Source organism: Wyeomyia smithii, chromosome 3, assembly GCF_029784165.1.
Source record: "Wyeomyia smithii strain HCP4-BCI-WySm-NY-G18 chromosome 3, ASM2978416v1, whole genome shotgun sequence".
NCBI classification, from domain to species: Eukaryota; Metazoa; Arthropoda; class Insecta; order Diptera; family Culicidae; genus Wyeomyia; species Wyeomyia smithii.
The window spans coordinates 102,302,427-102,316,908 of record NC_073696.1 but is presented as its reverse complement, the minus strand read 5'-3'; the positions used below and the strand labels follow the sequence as shown (position 1 = coordinate 102,316,908).

The 14,482-nt window shown below is 38.6% G+C and overlaps 1 protein-coding gene across 3 annotated transcripts in view; it reads right to left on the bottom strand.

The window, feature by feature from the left end:
• The window catches only part of LOC129727519 (ionotropic receptor 75a-like), a 108,879-nt gene continuing 94,397 nt past the window's right edge, over positions 1-14,482 (bottom strand). The window contains exons 3-15 of one of the 3 annotated variants that reach the window (XM_055685422.1): positions 9,782-9,868; positions 9,551-9,720; positions 9,160-9,492; positions 8,899-9,032; positions 3,067-3,237; positions 2,562-3,003; positions 2,452-2,493; positions 2,168-2,335; positions 2,011-2,093; positions 1,813-1,952; positions 1,066-1,755; positions 816-996; positions 1-752 (exon numbers count right to left, since the gene is read on the bottom strand). In XM_055685422.1, coding sequence (XP_055541397.1) covers positions 1,664-1,755; positions 1,813-1,952; positions 2,011-2,093; positions 2,168-2,335; positions 2,452-2,493; positions 2,562-3,003; positions 3,067-3,237; positions 8,899-9,032; positions 9,160-9,492; positions 9,551-9,720; positions 9,782-9,868 — 1,862 coding nt within the window. In that variant the 3' untranslated portion in view covers positions 1-752; positions 816-996; positions 1,066-1,663. Of the gene's footprint in view, positions 753-815; positions 997-1,065; positions 1,756-1,812; positions 1,953-2,010; positions 2,094-2,167; positions 2,336-2,451; positions 2,494-2,561; positions 3,004-3,066; positions 3,238-8,898; positions 9,033-9,159; positions 9,493-9,550; positions 9,721-9,781; positions 10,481-14,482 lie in introns of those variants that run through there. The other 2 variants (XM_055685420.1, XM_055685423.1) reach the window with 2 other exon arrangements.

The window sequence follows — 14,482 nt, the reverse complement described above, 5'->3', positions numbered from 1 at the left end:
CAGGCTGACGGCTGTCAGTCGGTCAGCTCTATGGTGACGGTGAGCGCACAACCTGCAAAAGACATACGTAACACTGACGGAGAAATCTTCCAAAAATTTTGTTGAAAAATGAACTACTCGCATGATCCCATCCTCCGAAAAAAATCCTGTTTGAGTAGCTCATGAACGCGGTGTACCTGCGCAGCCCTGCATGTATCTCGTTCTCACTCGAAAAATGCTGCATAAGTTGTGTAAACATCTTTTGGCAGTTTCTTAGGGGATTTTTTTTTTAAAGCCAAGATGAAGAAAATTCATTCCGTTCATAATTTCTCGAGCATTTTGAAAGGTATTACGATGAAAATTTATCGGGTAATGAATATGAAAGTGTACCAAAAAACGCCTTTGTTAAGGTCACTTATCAGCCTCATCTAATGACACATATTATCTGTTTCATTATTAGCACGAAACCGTCTTCCCTTCCTGCCTTCACTCCGCTACTGTGGTAGATGTAGTTTCCACAATGCTCAGAATTCACGATTTCTCGGCCACCGTACCTCCTGGATAGCTGCAACCTCCACATAAATCTTCCGCAGCCCTCTAGTCAGGATGTTTGCGCGTGGTGGTTCGAGTAGTACCCTTGCATTCCGTGTACCGGATTTCCAAAAATCATCGTCCTTTTCGATTTTCGTTTGATTTTCCGGATTGTAGGTAGTAATTTATATTCAGATTATCCCGTGTAAAAAAATCCATACTCTGGATAAATCGAGTCTGACCTGTGAAACGGCAGGAGCGCTATTAAAATATAAGCTCGAAATAAGGTAAAAGTTTCATCATACCTGAGATTTTCTCGAAGTACAGCGCTTTGTTACTTCGATTCTACCTCTCCGAGTTTAGGGAAAACGCGTTGGAGTTTTTCTTTGTGCCGCTTTACAAATATTTCTCATAGTATACCGCAGAATGGGGTTGAATTGATCACCTCAAAACTTGTATTAAAAGTACTAATCAAAGAGTACTGATCTTTTTGTTGGAATAAATATTGAATACGTTTAAGTGTCCGTAAATACAAGTTTCACAAAGTTTACATACCTGTCAAAATGTCCCCTTGATTACCCGGATCATTTTTCTACATTGCCGTAAAATTTCTCTGTCTTCGTCAAAACTCAATGAAATTTGATCGAACGAGTTTCAAAATGTCCAAAAATAACTTCATCTGCTTCAGGAGGAACTGTATAGAAACAACAAATGTCCGACTACAAATTTTCAAAAGTACAAGACTCGGAAATAGTTAATTAGCCACTTGTGAGGACTTTAGCCCATGCTTTCTGTGGTTATGCAAATATAATGTATCGTTTTCACATGTGATGCATCAACTATCACCGAGCCTCGTGCCATCAAAAATTCAAAATCGGCCGTTTGTGGCTTCTAGACAGTTTTTTTCTGGAACTAAACTGTTTTAGGGTAAATTTCGTTAAACTTTCTAAACAAAATCTGAACATTTTGTATTGCTAACGAGTTTCTCCGGCAGTTAATATGCGAAATGAGTAATTATGGGTAACAGAGAAAAAATATTATTATTATTTTTTTAACATCAAATATTTTCTAATATTCAAAGCCTTTTTGTAACAGTCTAACAAATAAACTAATGATTTTTTTTCCGCATCTCTTTCTCATTGCTCTTGGATTTTTAGTTCACATAAAACCGATTAAGTTTTCTAGTAGATTGTTTCCAAAATAATTTTTCTGCAACCAGAACAACAATAGATAGAAACATTCCGCCTAAAAATAAGAATTTACTGAGCCAATCAAAAATCTACCAAGTATCCCTGCACTCACCCAACAAAACAACAAAAGCCAGCGATACCCCCGTCAACTCGACCGGATGTACTCGAGTTCCGGATTGGCAAATCGGTTTTCCAATGTGATGAATTTTCAGATTTCGCTTCACCAAACCACATTCTCGGGCCCGCATCAGTCTGAAACGCAACGTACGAAATTAGCTTGTATACATCAAAACACAAATAAATTTCCTACGTTATTTTAAACAGCTCGGTGTACATGCTTCTCTTCGGCAGCACAAAGCTCAACAGTTTCAAGTCTGAAAATAAACTTTGTGCCTTGCCGGAAGGCGAATCATAGTAAAAGTCCGGTTAGGCCACTATTGCTTCAATTGCAATTTTTACATAATTACCGTACGTAACTCGCAAATCTCATTTCCATCGAACTGATCCGCAATAGCCTGGAATGCTTCGGTCATTTCGCAGTGGAATGCGTAACCACCCTTCTTGATGAACGGTACAGCCGTCTTCACGTCGGTGTACACCGGAATAGTGTTCATTCCTTCTCGCGACGGTTGCAACTGGTCCCCGGAGGTACGTTTGTTTCGATGTGAGACGTTAACACATGCGTGCAAGGTATCGGAAGAAAAGTTATAAAACATTGATTTGCTAATTAATACTAGAGGGAAAGTGATACCTTCTTTCGGTACAACTCTTGGATTATGGGTTCCTTGGTTTCCTGTAAATAAACTGGTTAGTACTATGATTTATTACGCAGTGTAACGCACAGCGAAATTACATACTCACACGAAACAAGACCTTGTGGTAGCCAATATCGAAGAACGATAACGTCAGCGGGCTTTTAATTATCTCTTGGATCGTTTGGGGGCCTTTTCCAGGGGAACTCAATAAACCTCCGACCACAGCAGACGTGTAGTAATTATATAGCACAAGATTCAAGAAAAGCAGTGAGAACATAATGATTCTAATCGGTGTTCTAGGAGATACCTCATTTGAAAGCCCCTGTTGAGCCACGGCGGCAACAACGTCGATGAAATAACTTACATGCGAGGCGTTCGAAACATTTCTTGATACTCTGAAAATGATCGTCCCAACCGCCTTCAGTACCATCGTTAAAACCAGCAGCGTCACAGCAGATGTAATCCAAACATTGCCATCGAAGGGAATGAAAAAATTACCACCACCGGACGCACTGAGCTGCGGTGTTATGCGATAGATGAATCCCGATCTACGAGTTTAAAATAACCTGTTAGAACATTGTTTTTTGGAAACCTCGAAATTGTCTGTGTACGAAAATTCCCAACTATGGTGGATACTATCGAACTCCGCATGACGGTTGAGTCTCTGAAAAATGGCCGTTGTTGCGACATCCGCTTCATTTCGTGCCAAAATTCCTATCAAACCTAGCCGATAGCCAGACTTTAGGCGACCAGCCCATCCCTTTACGACGCGATACTTGATTCTGAAATAAATAGGAAAAATACAATTATTTTTCAACACGTACGTATAAGGGGAGCTGCGTAGCCGCAAGGTTACAGAGTTTGCTTCGTCAAGCGAACGGTCGTAGGTTCGAATCTTAGTAGAATCAGGCCATTCGATGTCAAAACTGGATTTTTAAGTATGGGCTCATTGTCAGGCTCCCCACCACTTTCTTTTTACGCTGAAATCTATAACACCAAGTCCCTCTTATCAATAAAACTAGCCAGAAGGACGCACCGAGCCGAGCATCGGTATAGTAGAACAGTAAGCATGTAAGGAAGAGTATCACATTACACACAAGTACTGATAACAAAAATAATAAGCATGCCACTTCTCAATAGCGGTATTGCTATAATAGAAGTGCGGGATACAGCAGACACCCGGGCATATCTCACAATAGATCTACGATTCTGGTCGCAGTGAGGAAGTCCACACAGGAAAAAAAAACACGTACAAAGCTCATCTGTTGATAATTGTGAAGCTGAAATTTGTAATTGAAATAGTAAGCATTGTCTACGTTATTGGAGCAAAGCTGTAACTTTCCTTCGAAGATGAGTTCTATAACGGAAAGAATTGAGTTATTCAACTATGAATCCGGCAATTTGAAAACATCAACGAATCATTAACAATTAAAAAGACATTTGATTTGTTCACAACATTTTGCATTCAACTATGACTCTGGTTTTATTCATACGCATGCGATTCTTCGTTACTGGCACCATCGTCGGTTAATTCCACCCTTATGGCATCGTGCCAAGTTTCTAGGGTTAACATCTCAACGTATGTGTAAACGAGATAACATATCACCACCGGTGTGCCGAACAGTTGACATTTTTGCATGACACCGTACCGAAAAATACTGTTGCCTTCGACCTGCGACAGCAGTGTTCAATAGCGAATTTCTTTATTCCACTGTGTGCGGGCAAAACTGCCGAGGAATAATAAAACGTCATCACCATTTAAGACGCAAGTGAGAAAGAGATGCCAGATAATTGTTTACGAACTTGGTACGTGCGGTGGTGGGTTGAAGCTGACAAATTTTACAGTGCGCTTCGGGCAGCACGGCAGGTCAAAACTGGGTCAAAATCGAACGAATAAAGAAGGGTTTTGACAACAGTTAGTGCACTCCCAGGTCAAAACGAGGTGGGCTGGTGGAATAAAGAAATTCGCTATAACTGTACGCTTCTCTATTTGAGAGAATCGTGTGACTAGAAGCCAACACGGGTGGTTAACGATTCTCTTTTGTGCCGATCTCCGGCCGCTTCGATATCTCGACTGTCGCATTGTGCGAATGACAATAATTAGCAATCATGCGACAGTTTAGCACAGTAATAAGATGGGATATGAATAATTTCTATGCATGTACTGCCGAAAAATATTATTAATCGTGTACACCAGAAGATTTGAATCCCAACTTCGAAACTTTTTCATTCGAAATAGTTCGCTGTAGCGAAAGTCTCATCCAAATTTAGCATATTCAAGCAAAAGCAGGACAATAAAAGCATGAATCTTACAAATCAAATTAACGTCCTCGGACCAAAATAAAAATCGATGCTAAGCTAATTTCATTCCACTTCAATTCATAATAAATGCAATGAATAGCACAGAATGCAGTCAATAACACACGAGCCAGAGATTGTCTATACAATGACAACAATATAAAGAGAAGTGAGCGAGAGAATTGTTGTTCATATTGAATTCGTGACAAAAAGCAAGAGATGAAGCAGATCGTACGAAACTTCGGTAGCGGCTACTGTCGCGTAGTGTTTTATTCTACAGTGGTAATCAAAAAAATCTTGCTACTGTCGTGTGAATACTGTTGCGTGCCAGTACATTTTCCCACCCTGATCACCACCACTTCGAGGGATAAACAATTGTTTTCTCTCTCAGTTTAAGAAAGAGCAGTTCTCGTCAGCTTCACCGTTACGAGAAATTGGTCAAAGAATAAAACATTTAGGTTCACATTGAAGCCACATCCTAAAGGTGCCGCCACACGGACGCTATTTCCCTTAGTTTCTAAGTCATAGTTGATTGTAAAAAGCATTTTTTTCATCATAACGCGGGATTGTACTGTCAAAAGCTATAACATAGAGACCTTGAACTACTCCGTCATGCCAGAATAGTTCATAGCCTACTATTCAGTGATGAAAAAATGCTTTTTACAATCAACTAAGACTTAGAAAGTAAGGGAATTAGCGTCCGTGTGGCGGCACCTTAACTGATTCTGAATTTAATATTTTAGAAAGATTCAGAACTCACCATTGGTGCGTGTTCTGCAGAGCGTTCGATTTTATACTGTTTTTGCCCGATCAGTCAAAAATATCAGAATTATAACAAATCTTGATATTTTGTTACGAACTTTTTGTATCAACTTGTGTTCTAAACTTGGTCTCGTCAACAGTTAAAATATCAAAATTCCTATCAAAATTACTTACTGATTATTACAGTTTATAGCAAGTTTTGTAAGGTTTTTGGCAGTAAAGATCAGAATTAGCTAGAATGTACAATATTTTGTTGATTGAATAACAAATCTATCTTCCACCTATCTATCTAAACCTATAAAAATGCAGTCCGGTCTGTTTGTCTGTCTGATCCATATAGGCTCGGGAACTACTGAACCGATCGACGTGAAAATTTGTATGTAGGGGTTTTAGGGGCCGAGAAAGGTTCCTTTGATGGTTTGAGACCCCTCTCTCTTCTGGAAGGGTGGGCCCCCATACAAATGAATCACAAATTTCTGCACATCTCGAGAACTAACCAAGTAAATAGAACCAAATTTGGTAGGTTGATGTTTTTAGGGGTAATAAATATATCCATAATGGTTTTACAGCCCTCCCTCTTCTATAAGGGAGGGGTCCCATACAAATGAAACACGAATTTCACACAGCTCGAGAAACAATCAACCAAATACAACCAAATTTGGTATGTGAATGTTTTTAGGTGTAACAAACATGTCAATAATGTTTTGACACCCTTCTTTCTTCTGGCATGTCTCCAAATACCATTTCGAAATCCAAAATGGCGACTTCCGGTTTCAGAAAAACAGCGGCAAATAACCAAATACCACCCAACATGTGGTCCCCGTGGCTCTGTGGTTAGCGATGTCGGTCGGCTCTCCCACACGGTTGTGATACCAGGTTCGATTCCTGATCGAGTCGAGGATCTTTTCGAGCTGGAAATTTTCTCGACTCAGCACTGGGGCACGGTGTATCGTTGTATTTATCCTATACATACAAAATGTGCCAAAAACAATAGCGATAACGAATTCTCTCAACTAATCTAGTTGATCGAGACCGCTATTAGCCCCAAGGCTAAGCGTGCGATATTGTTGTACCCAACATGCGAATTTTCGGAATTTTTATGATGCACTGAAGCCACAAATCGACCTCAGAAGACCCAAGTAACAAAACTGGTTTTATGAAAGTTTTATAGCGCTTTTTTGGCTGTATTAACCGCTAAAAAACTTTGATAAAACCAGTATTCTTACTTGATATCATTTCGAATTGTAAGATGGCGACTTTCGGTGTCTGGAAAACAGCCGAAAATGACTAAATAACACCCAATATGGGTGTTTCCTCAACCAGAATGACGCTCAGGGGCCGAAAATTGTTTCGAAATGCCATTTTGAAATACAAGATGGCGATTTCCGGTTTCTGAAAAAAACAGCGGCAAATGACCAAATACCACCCAATATGGGTATTTCCGGAATTGTTATGCCACAAATCGACCTATCGACCTCAGACAACATTTTGAATTGTAAGATGGCGACTTCCGTTGTCTGGAAAACAGCCGAAAATGACCAAATACCACCCAATATGAGTATCTCTGGAACCAGAATGAGGCAAGGAGCTTAAAATTGACCTCAGACACCAGTTTGAATTGTAAAATGGCAACTTGTGGGAAACAGCCGAAAATAACTGAATACTACTACATATGGATATGTCCGTAATCGAAATGATGGAAATGATGGAAATAACGAAAATAACTGAAATGCACCCAATATATTTCCGGAATAGAGGTGATGTACAAAAGCCAAAAGTCGAGGATGTTGTCATTCCGATGAAACCAATCATTTCAAACGATATATACAAATCGCAAGGAATCAATGAATTTGAAATATTTAAAATTATTAAATTAAACACAAAAGTAGGCGGAACGAAGTTTGCCGGGTCAGCTAGTTTTGTTATAAATATGCTTTGGAAAAACACACTTTTGAGCATTCAAGTGTATAATAACAGAATTTGATATGAATTCTGTATTTTTCAACATTCTTCTGGCATATCAAGAATATTACAGGCTTTGTTATTTCTACCAAGTTCAGAGATATTTGTGTTACCCGTTTGATATAATAGTTTGATCGGGTGCCGCAAACCAAAGCGATGAGAACGGTAACGCAATTCTCAGTTGTTCGCAGAGCAATTTATTTCACTTAACTTGCGTGTGCGGATGCGGATGAGCTATTTACAAGAGTTTCACTGGGCTTCTGCTCTGTCAAATTAAGAGCGTTTATTCCAAAGGTACTATTACTATAATTTGCATGTGTTGAATACAAATATAGTGAGTATTACGCATCGTTTCTCTCGAAACCATGTTTTTCAACTGGTGGTACGTTTTTCTCAGCATCTACTGCGCCGATTTGGCTGAAATTTTTTTACAGCTGCTTGTAAAATTTTAGCTAAATCGGTTTGGTAGATGCTGAGGAAAACGTACCACCAGTTGAAAAACACTGCCAATAGCTTAATACTCACTATATTTGCACCCACGGTACACAAAATACATCGTCAAATATACCTTAATCAATAGCCGAAATGCCCGAACACTTCACCTTTTCTAAACATCCAATTTTCCAATTATCACGAAAATTCATTATTTTTCAACTTTTCAGAGTAGAGTCTTAATACCTTAATACTGTGCGTAGTTCTACGTCGGTTATACGGTCGTGTTTTGGATACGACCTCCTACTTTTTTAAATTACGCATTAAAAACTTCAAAAAGTATCACCCGAGAACTTCATTCTCCAATTTTTATTGAATTTGAGTAGGTTTTCAAGTTGTTTTTGTCATTTAAAGTTAAGATCAATATTTCTTGAAAAGAGACATATCTTCAAAAATATTACATCGATTTTAAGAAATTTTCACAGCATTGAAACTTCTAGCTTTTGAGCGAAATTTAACACCAACTCGAAATTTTCAGGAAAGTTTCGAAGCTATGTCAAAAATACTTGTTATTGTTTTAAGATATTTTAAAGCCCCAGAACACCATTTTTCAACATATTGTTTCAAACAGTTACGATTCAAGAAATATTTTTTTGTCCACAAAATTTTTTTTCATAAACGCGACTTAGGATTCTCGATCAGTGTTGTTTTCTTTGTATCAGTACAAGTATGCCGAACGTCTTCGTCAGTGGTTTTCTTCGGCCCCCTTTTGCATAAGATTGCTGCAGAAAAACTGCCGAAGAAAACCACTGACGAAGACGTTCGATACCCTAGCTCATAATATGTCCGGCTTTTTAATATTAAAAACGCGGTAGAATTGAACGTGTAATTTTTCATATAAAATAATTGTAAACGTATAGAAGAGAATACGGCACGTACTTTTCATACAGCCAGAGGCTCGGTGTAAAATATTGTTATTCTTTACCTACCTGAAGTTATGATAGTCGCGTAAAATACAGAGTAGTGAATAGTGGTACTTTACGAACCCAACTACACCCTGTTCCCCTCCAGGTACCGATAGGATTCTGTCAACGTCATCCGATGTAACATTTTCACGATCAATCTAACGAAAAGAGAATTACGATTAAAATACTCTCGGGCTGCAGCATTGATTTAGATTGAATTTATAAATTAAAATACGAACAATTAAATCAGAACTAAATTTTTCGAATCCAATATTTTCAACTTACAACTGTAACACCGCGAAGCTGCAGTTGATCGAAATTGCCCCTCATTTTATACCGACTATATCCTCGTTGTTCAGCTATTCCGTTAAGACTGTCCCATTCGGCATACTTGTACTGATAGATATCTTTGCACAAGTGGCGTCCTTTAGCGTATACATCTATTAACGAATAGCTGTCAGACTTATTAGAACTTGCAAAGGTTTCTATCCACGTGAGATCCGAATTCATCTGAATGGACTTCAATTCCCACAAAAAGCTGGTCATATTGACGGTCGATATATTGTCGCCGAACATCAACCAGCTGTAAGTTATGTTGAAATAGTGTAAATCTGAAAACTTTTTACCAACTGTTAACTATACACGGTTTTATCAATTAGTCAAGTCATAAACTAACACTTTTCAGTACTAAAGAGGACTGTTCACAACTGCAGTCCACTACGCACATCGTTCTTCCGTGGCTGGAGGGAGCCAAAACTGTTTCCGGTAATTTATGGAATCCGCCGCTGATGTCTACAATTCGATTGAAAACTAGTTTTTTGCCCATTGCCCGATGCACTTCAACAGCTACAATTAGAACAGATGTAAGTAGGACCCTAAAACAACGACTTCAATTGTTTGTTTTTACATTTCTTTGGATCACAGAGGAAAAATAACACTATTTTGGATTGCTTCATGTTGAGAAAATCCATCAGCAGATCAATTTTAATCGCTGCTGAAAAGCCGAACAGGAAAAAGAAAGAAAGTAATATAGTTCGAGACATTTCGCTGACACTGTTTGATTATCTTCCTGTTCAGCTTTTTATAACAAGTTTCAGGCATAAGTGACATTTTTCAATTTATGTCCGAACGCGCTTGATAACTGGATAATTTGGATCAATTTCCCTTTCAAAACTCATTTGACTTTGCTTCAAATTGAATTCATTTGAGCTCTCTTTTTTCTCTCTCTCATTCAATCCAGTTGACACTAGCTCGAAACTGCCTGTAAATATTTTACGAGTGCAATCATTCAACAGTGGTTCTTCTTATCACAATCTAAACAACCGCTGGAGAGGTATCCATATTCAATCCGTCAGTTACAGGCTAATCACGGCAATCTTGCTACGGTGGAAGGCACAGTTTTAAATTCGTAGCAAACCTTTACTGGAAGTCCGACAATGCTACTAATTTTAGGCAAATAAATAGACGAAATAAGTTGGATTCGCATTCTCCGAGATCGAAAGTCGCACCAGATACCGTAGAGGGTTTCATCAGCACGCCGATGACGAGTGGAACAAAAAGCGCAAAATTGGCCATTTTAGCGTGACTCAATTTCCTCTGAACAGGGGTGCGACCGTAGAAAATTGCTATCATGTCACAGCAATCTGTCCTCGTCCCCGGCAGCCGGTCGGTGGGCAGAGGGCCCGGTTGATGATTTATTCAAATCGCTCCAGTTGAGTGATAGGTCGGTGCGCTTGCTTGTTTTTGCGCTCTAAAGAAGCTTGTTTTAATAGCAAAACGGGATCTTGGTTTTATGCGTTTCTTGGCCTTCCCTGCAGTAGCACATATAGCAAACGCAGCAAAAAGGAGCTGCCACGCCGCACCGCACCGTACCGCGCTGGAAATGTCTCCCGTTGTGCATGTACCCAGCTAAACTCAGGTCTCCGCCGTATCACCGTATGTTAGCGGAACGGTTATCATCTAACCGACGGATTGTCGTTAATCTACGCTGGAAAGTTGTCCATAATCGATTAATTTGGTCGGTAAAGAAACTCTGCCGAATATTACAGCAGGTTCGAATTTTGCAATCAACGACCATCGATCTTACTTAATATTTCATTTCGCCTTACAATATTTGATGAGTATTCGGGAATAAAAACCAAACGGAAGAGTAGAAATAAAGACCACGTTCCGCGTGCTATTTAAGCAGTGATATTGTTATCTGATTTGTACGGATGTATTCGAACTATAAACCTCAACTAAACTTGTTTTCTGGTATTAAGTCTATCCCAAATGAATGCCGTGATAATAAAACCTATTCCATAACTTTCTTAACCATTTAATCCACCTAAACGGCTAAGGTATGCCTTCTCCACAAAGCTTAGTATCACGTTCAAACGTTGTGTTCACAAAAAAAGGGTTTTAAAAATTTCGTACCGTAATTATCATCAAAATTAGTAAATTACTTTGTATTAAATTGAAAATACGATCAACTCGGTCCTGGATTATATTGATCATCAAAACTGTTGAAATGTAGATAACAGAAAAAACATCGATTTGGTCTTCACCAATTTACATAATAGATCAAGTCTTAAAAATCTGATTTTATTTCAGAACGGAACCGAAACGGGGCGTTTTGGAACGAATCACGGACCGATAGTACTTCCGGGGTCCTAACTTACACAAATATCATAATATTTTGAGACCCATTTTATCACTTTGTACGATAATAACAAAAAAAAACAATGTAACAAACACATCACACTCGAAGAACCAACATGCTTATTAAGAAGGTATCGAAACATGTGGAAGTTTGCGGTTTACTGCTGATCCATACGGATAGGTACGGTCATCGTAGCAAATTTCATTTGCTGCCGTGTGTACAAGAGACTCAGTTTACTATAACATCAGCAGCAGCCTCGTGGTGGGCATATTTTGGCAACTGGAATTTTTCTACTGCCTCGTATGGTTATGTCTGACAGTAACAGTAAAGTTCATTTGCTCTTTGTGTATTGAAGAGCTGTTTTAAAATTGAGAATTTTCGGAATATGAATTATAACCAGAGGCCGTAAATCGACTCTGGATGTCATTTTGAATCATTTCAGAGCCACTACATTTTTTTAGAAGGTAATTTATATTGTTAATAAAAGATATTTACACAAACATATTGACACAAAATAGTCTATTGTAATCATAACCCAAGTGGAATGCTGGAGCAGGGAGTCAAGACGAAATAGTTTTTTTAGGTTCTTATTACCTTATAGCACCAGTTTTGGCCATAGTATGTTATGTATAAGAGATATTTGTGTATCTTCCTTCGAAAAATATGTGTTTGAATCAGTTCAATTGCAGAGAAAAATCATGCCAAAATGTTTATATTTTTATCCATGTACTGTAGTAAATTGTGCCTGATGCTGCTAACAAAATTTGATATAGAAATGGACAAACTTAAACAAAGTTATGCTCTATTTAAAATAGTTTGCGAATTACCTAAGTGTTAGCACCGAATTTTAGTTTGCACATCACTGAACAATAATTAAACAAACACTATACAACGCAAACAAGTTTCAACAGTCAAAGTGCATGCAGATTACTAGGTCTATAATTCTGTCGACCGAAATCGAAATTTGCGTTTCAACAAGGATTGACCATTTTCAGTAATATAGTTGCTTGTCATATTAGGCTTGACAATTTTTAAGGTTTTATTATGAGTAGAGACAGTGGTAATTCGCGGCAAAAAAGTTGAAAATTAGCGGGTGGCAAAACAGAAAATATTCGAATTTCGCGGTAGTTTCGCGGCACCCTTTTTCTTCAGAAAACACTGAATAAAGTGATTTTTTCTCTGGTAAAAACAAGAAACAACTGTTTTGATTATTTTAATGTACGGTAATTTAACCGCACAATCCATAATTTCTTTGCATTAGGTACTAACTAAAAGCACGTGCTGTGTCAAATTAGTTTCAGTTATATTGTGGTGTCGTTAGGCACGTATTATTTATGTTATACTGGCTCACGCTGCGTTCCGTATCTACCGAGTTTCCGGAAATCAATAAATTTTCAATTGCCAACCTGGAAAATTCAGGAAAACGTCCGCGATTCGAATACCTCTGCCAAAATTTTAATACCAATCTCACTGTCGATTATTTTAAAAAAGATGCTGGCTTGTAGACCGTCCTCATTCATCTTGCAACTTGGATTTTATGGCTTCACTCTCAGGAATTCTATCATGCACGTCACCAATCGCAAAATTCAATTAGGACTGACAAAATAACGTTGTAAGAGAGCGGTTGTAATACTGTTTCATGTTATTGGTTGCGTAGAAAACGACCTTCCATTGCCATCTAGGTGCCCATTAATCTTAAGCTTTGTCCTTGTTGCTGGTTTTCATGAATTTCGTAGGTTGCAAATCGAAGTGTTTCATGATTGTCATAGAATGTTGCTGTTTTTTATTATTTTCGCGGCATTTCGCGTGTTTTTGTGGATTTCGCGGTCGAAGCTAGATTTCGCGGAATTCGCGGCTTCCGCGAAATCGCGATTTACCACTGTCCCTAATTATGAGATAATCTAATTTTTATGCAGATAATAAAAGCTGTTCGGCTGTTGTGCTTATTACTGAAGGAAAAGATAATTCATTACGTTCTGAGACAAGGAGATGAAGTCAAATTTGTAACTGTTCCAAATTTGAAGGTGTAAATTAATTTAAGAGAAAATATTAACTCTTCAATTAGTTATTGATTTCATACTGAAAAGGACGATTTGCTGTTTAATTTAACATCGGATAAGACGCTGATCACATCTTTGCTTTATCACTGACAGTGCGAATAAGGTCACATGCTTGTGATAGATGACACAGTGAAAAGCAGTTACACTTAAAACTAGACGGCTCATGTAATTTGAACGCCTGCTTCCCAGAACGTTGGTGTGTTGTAAAATTGAGGCATCTTTTGATTAGATGCATTCACTACTGCCCGCTATCGCACAGAGACAGCATTTCACTAAAAGAAGTACCCCACCGCATCAGTTGGCCCTGCTACTATCGATGCTGAGACACGCTACAACTGCTGCGCTATCCGTTGCCATGCCACAGCTGTGGCCGCTATCCGCTGTCATTGGTATCCGCTGCACTGCTACTGTTGCTGCTGAATGAGGGCTGTTGTTGTCGCTGTCTAGAACTTATATAAGCAGTTTCGGCTAAAACAGGCCCTTATATAGACCAAATAGCACATTTCAAATAACTAGGGGTGACATTGCGCATTTCGTTTCGAGTGACTCGAACAAAACTAAATGATCGCTGATGTTTCGTTTTTCGTATTTTTTGCAACTTTGCGGATTAGATGAGCCAAAGGACAAAGTACAATGACAGCTCCATTTGAGCTTAAAGCAAAACTGGCAGTATGCGACGTACTCAAAAATAGCGAAAATCGTTCGAATCAAGCTGCACAATGCCACCCTAGGTCTATAATTCTGTCGAGCGTGCTTGGGAAGTAATCATATAACGCCGATCCAGAGGTCGAACTTTGCGCTTAGACAAGGCTTGACAATTTTCAATAGAACAATAGTTCGAATAATAAAATTACAATTTTCTGCATCTGGGAGGAATCTTAGAAGATTTTCCAATCTGTTGCTGCAA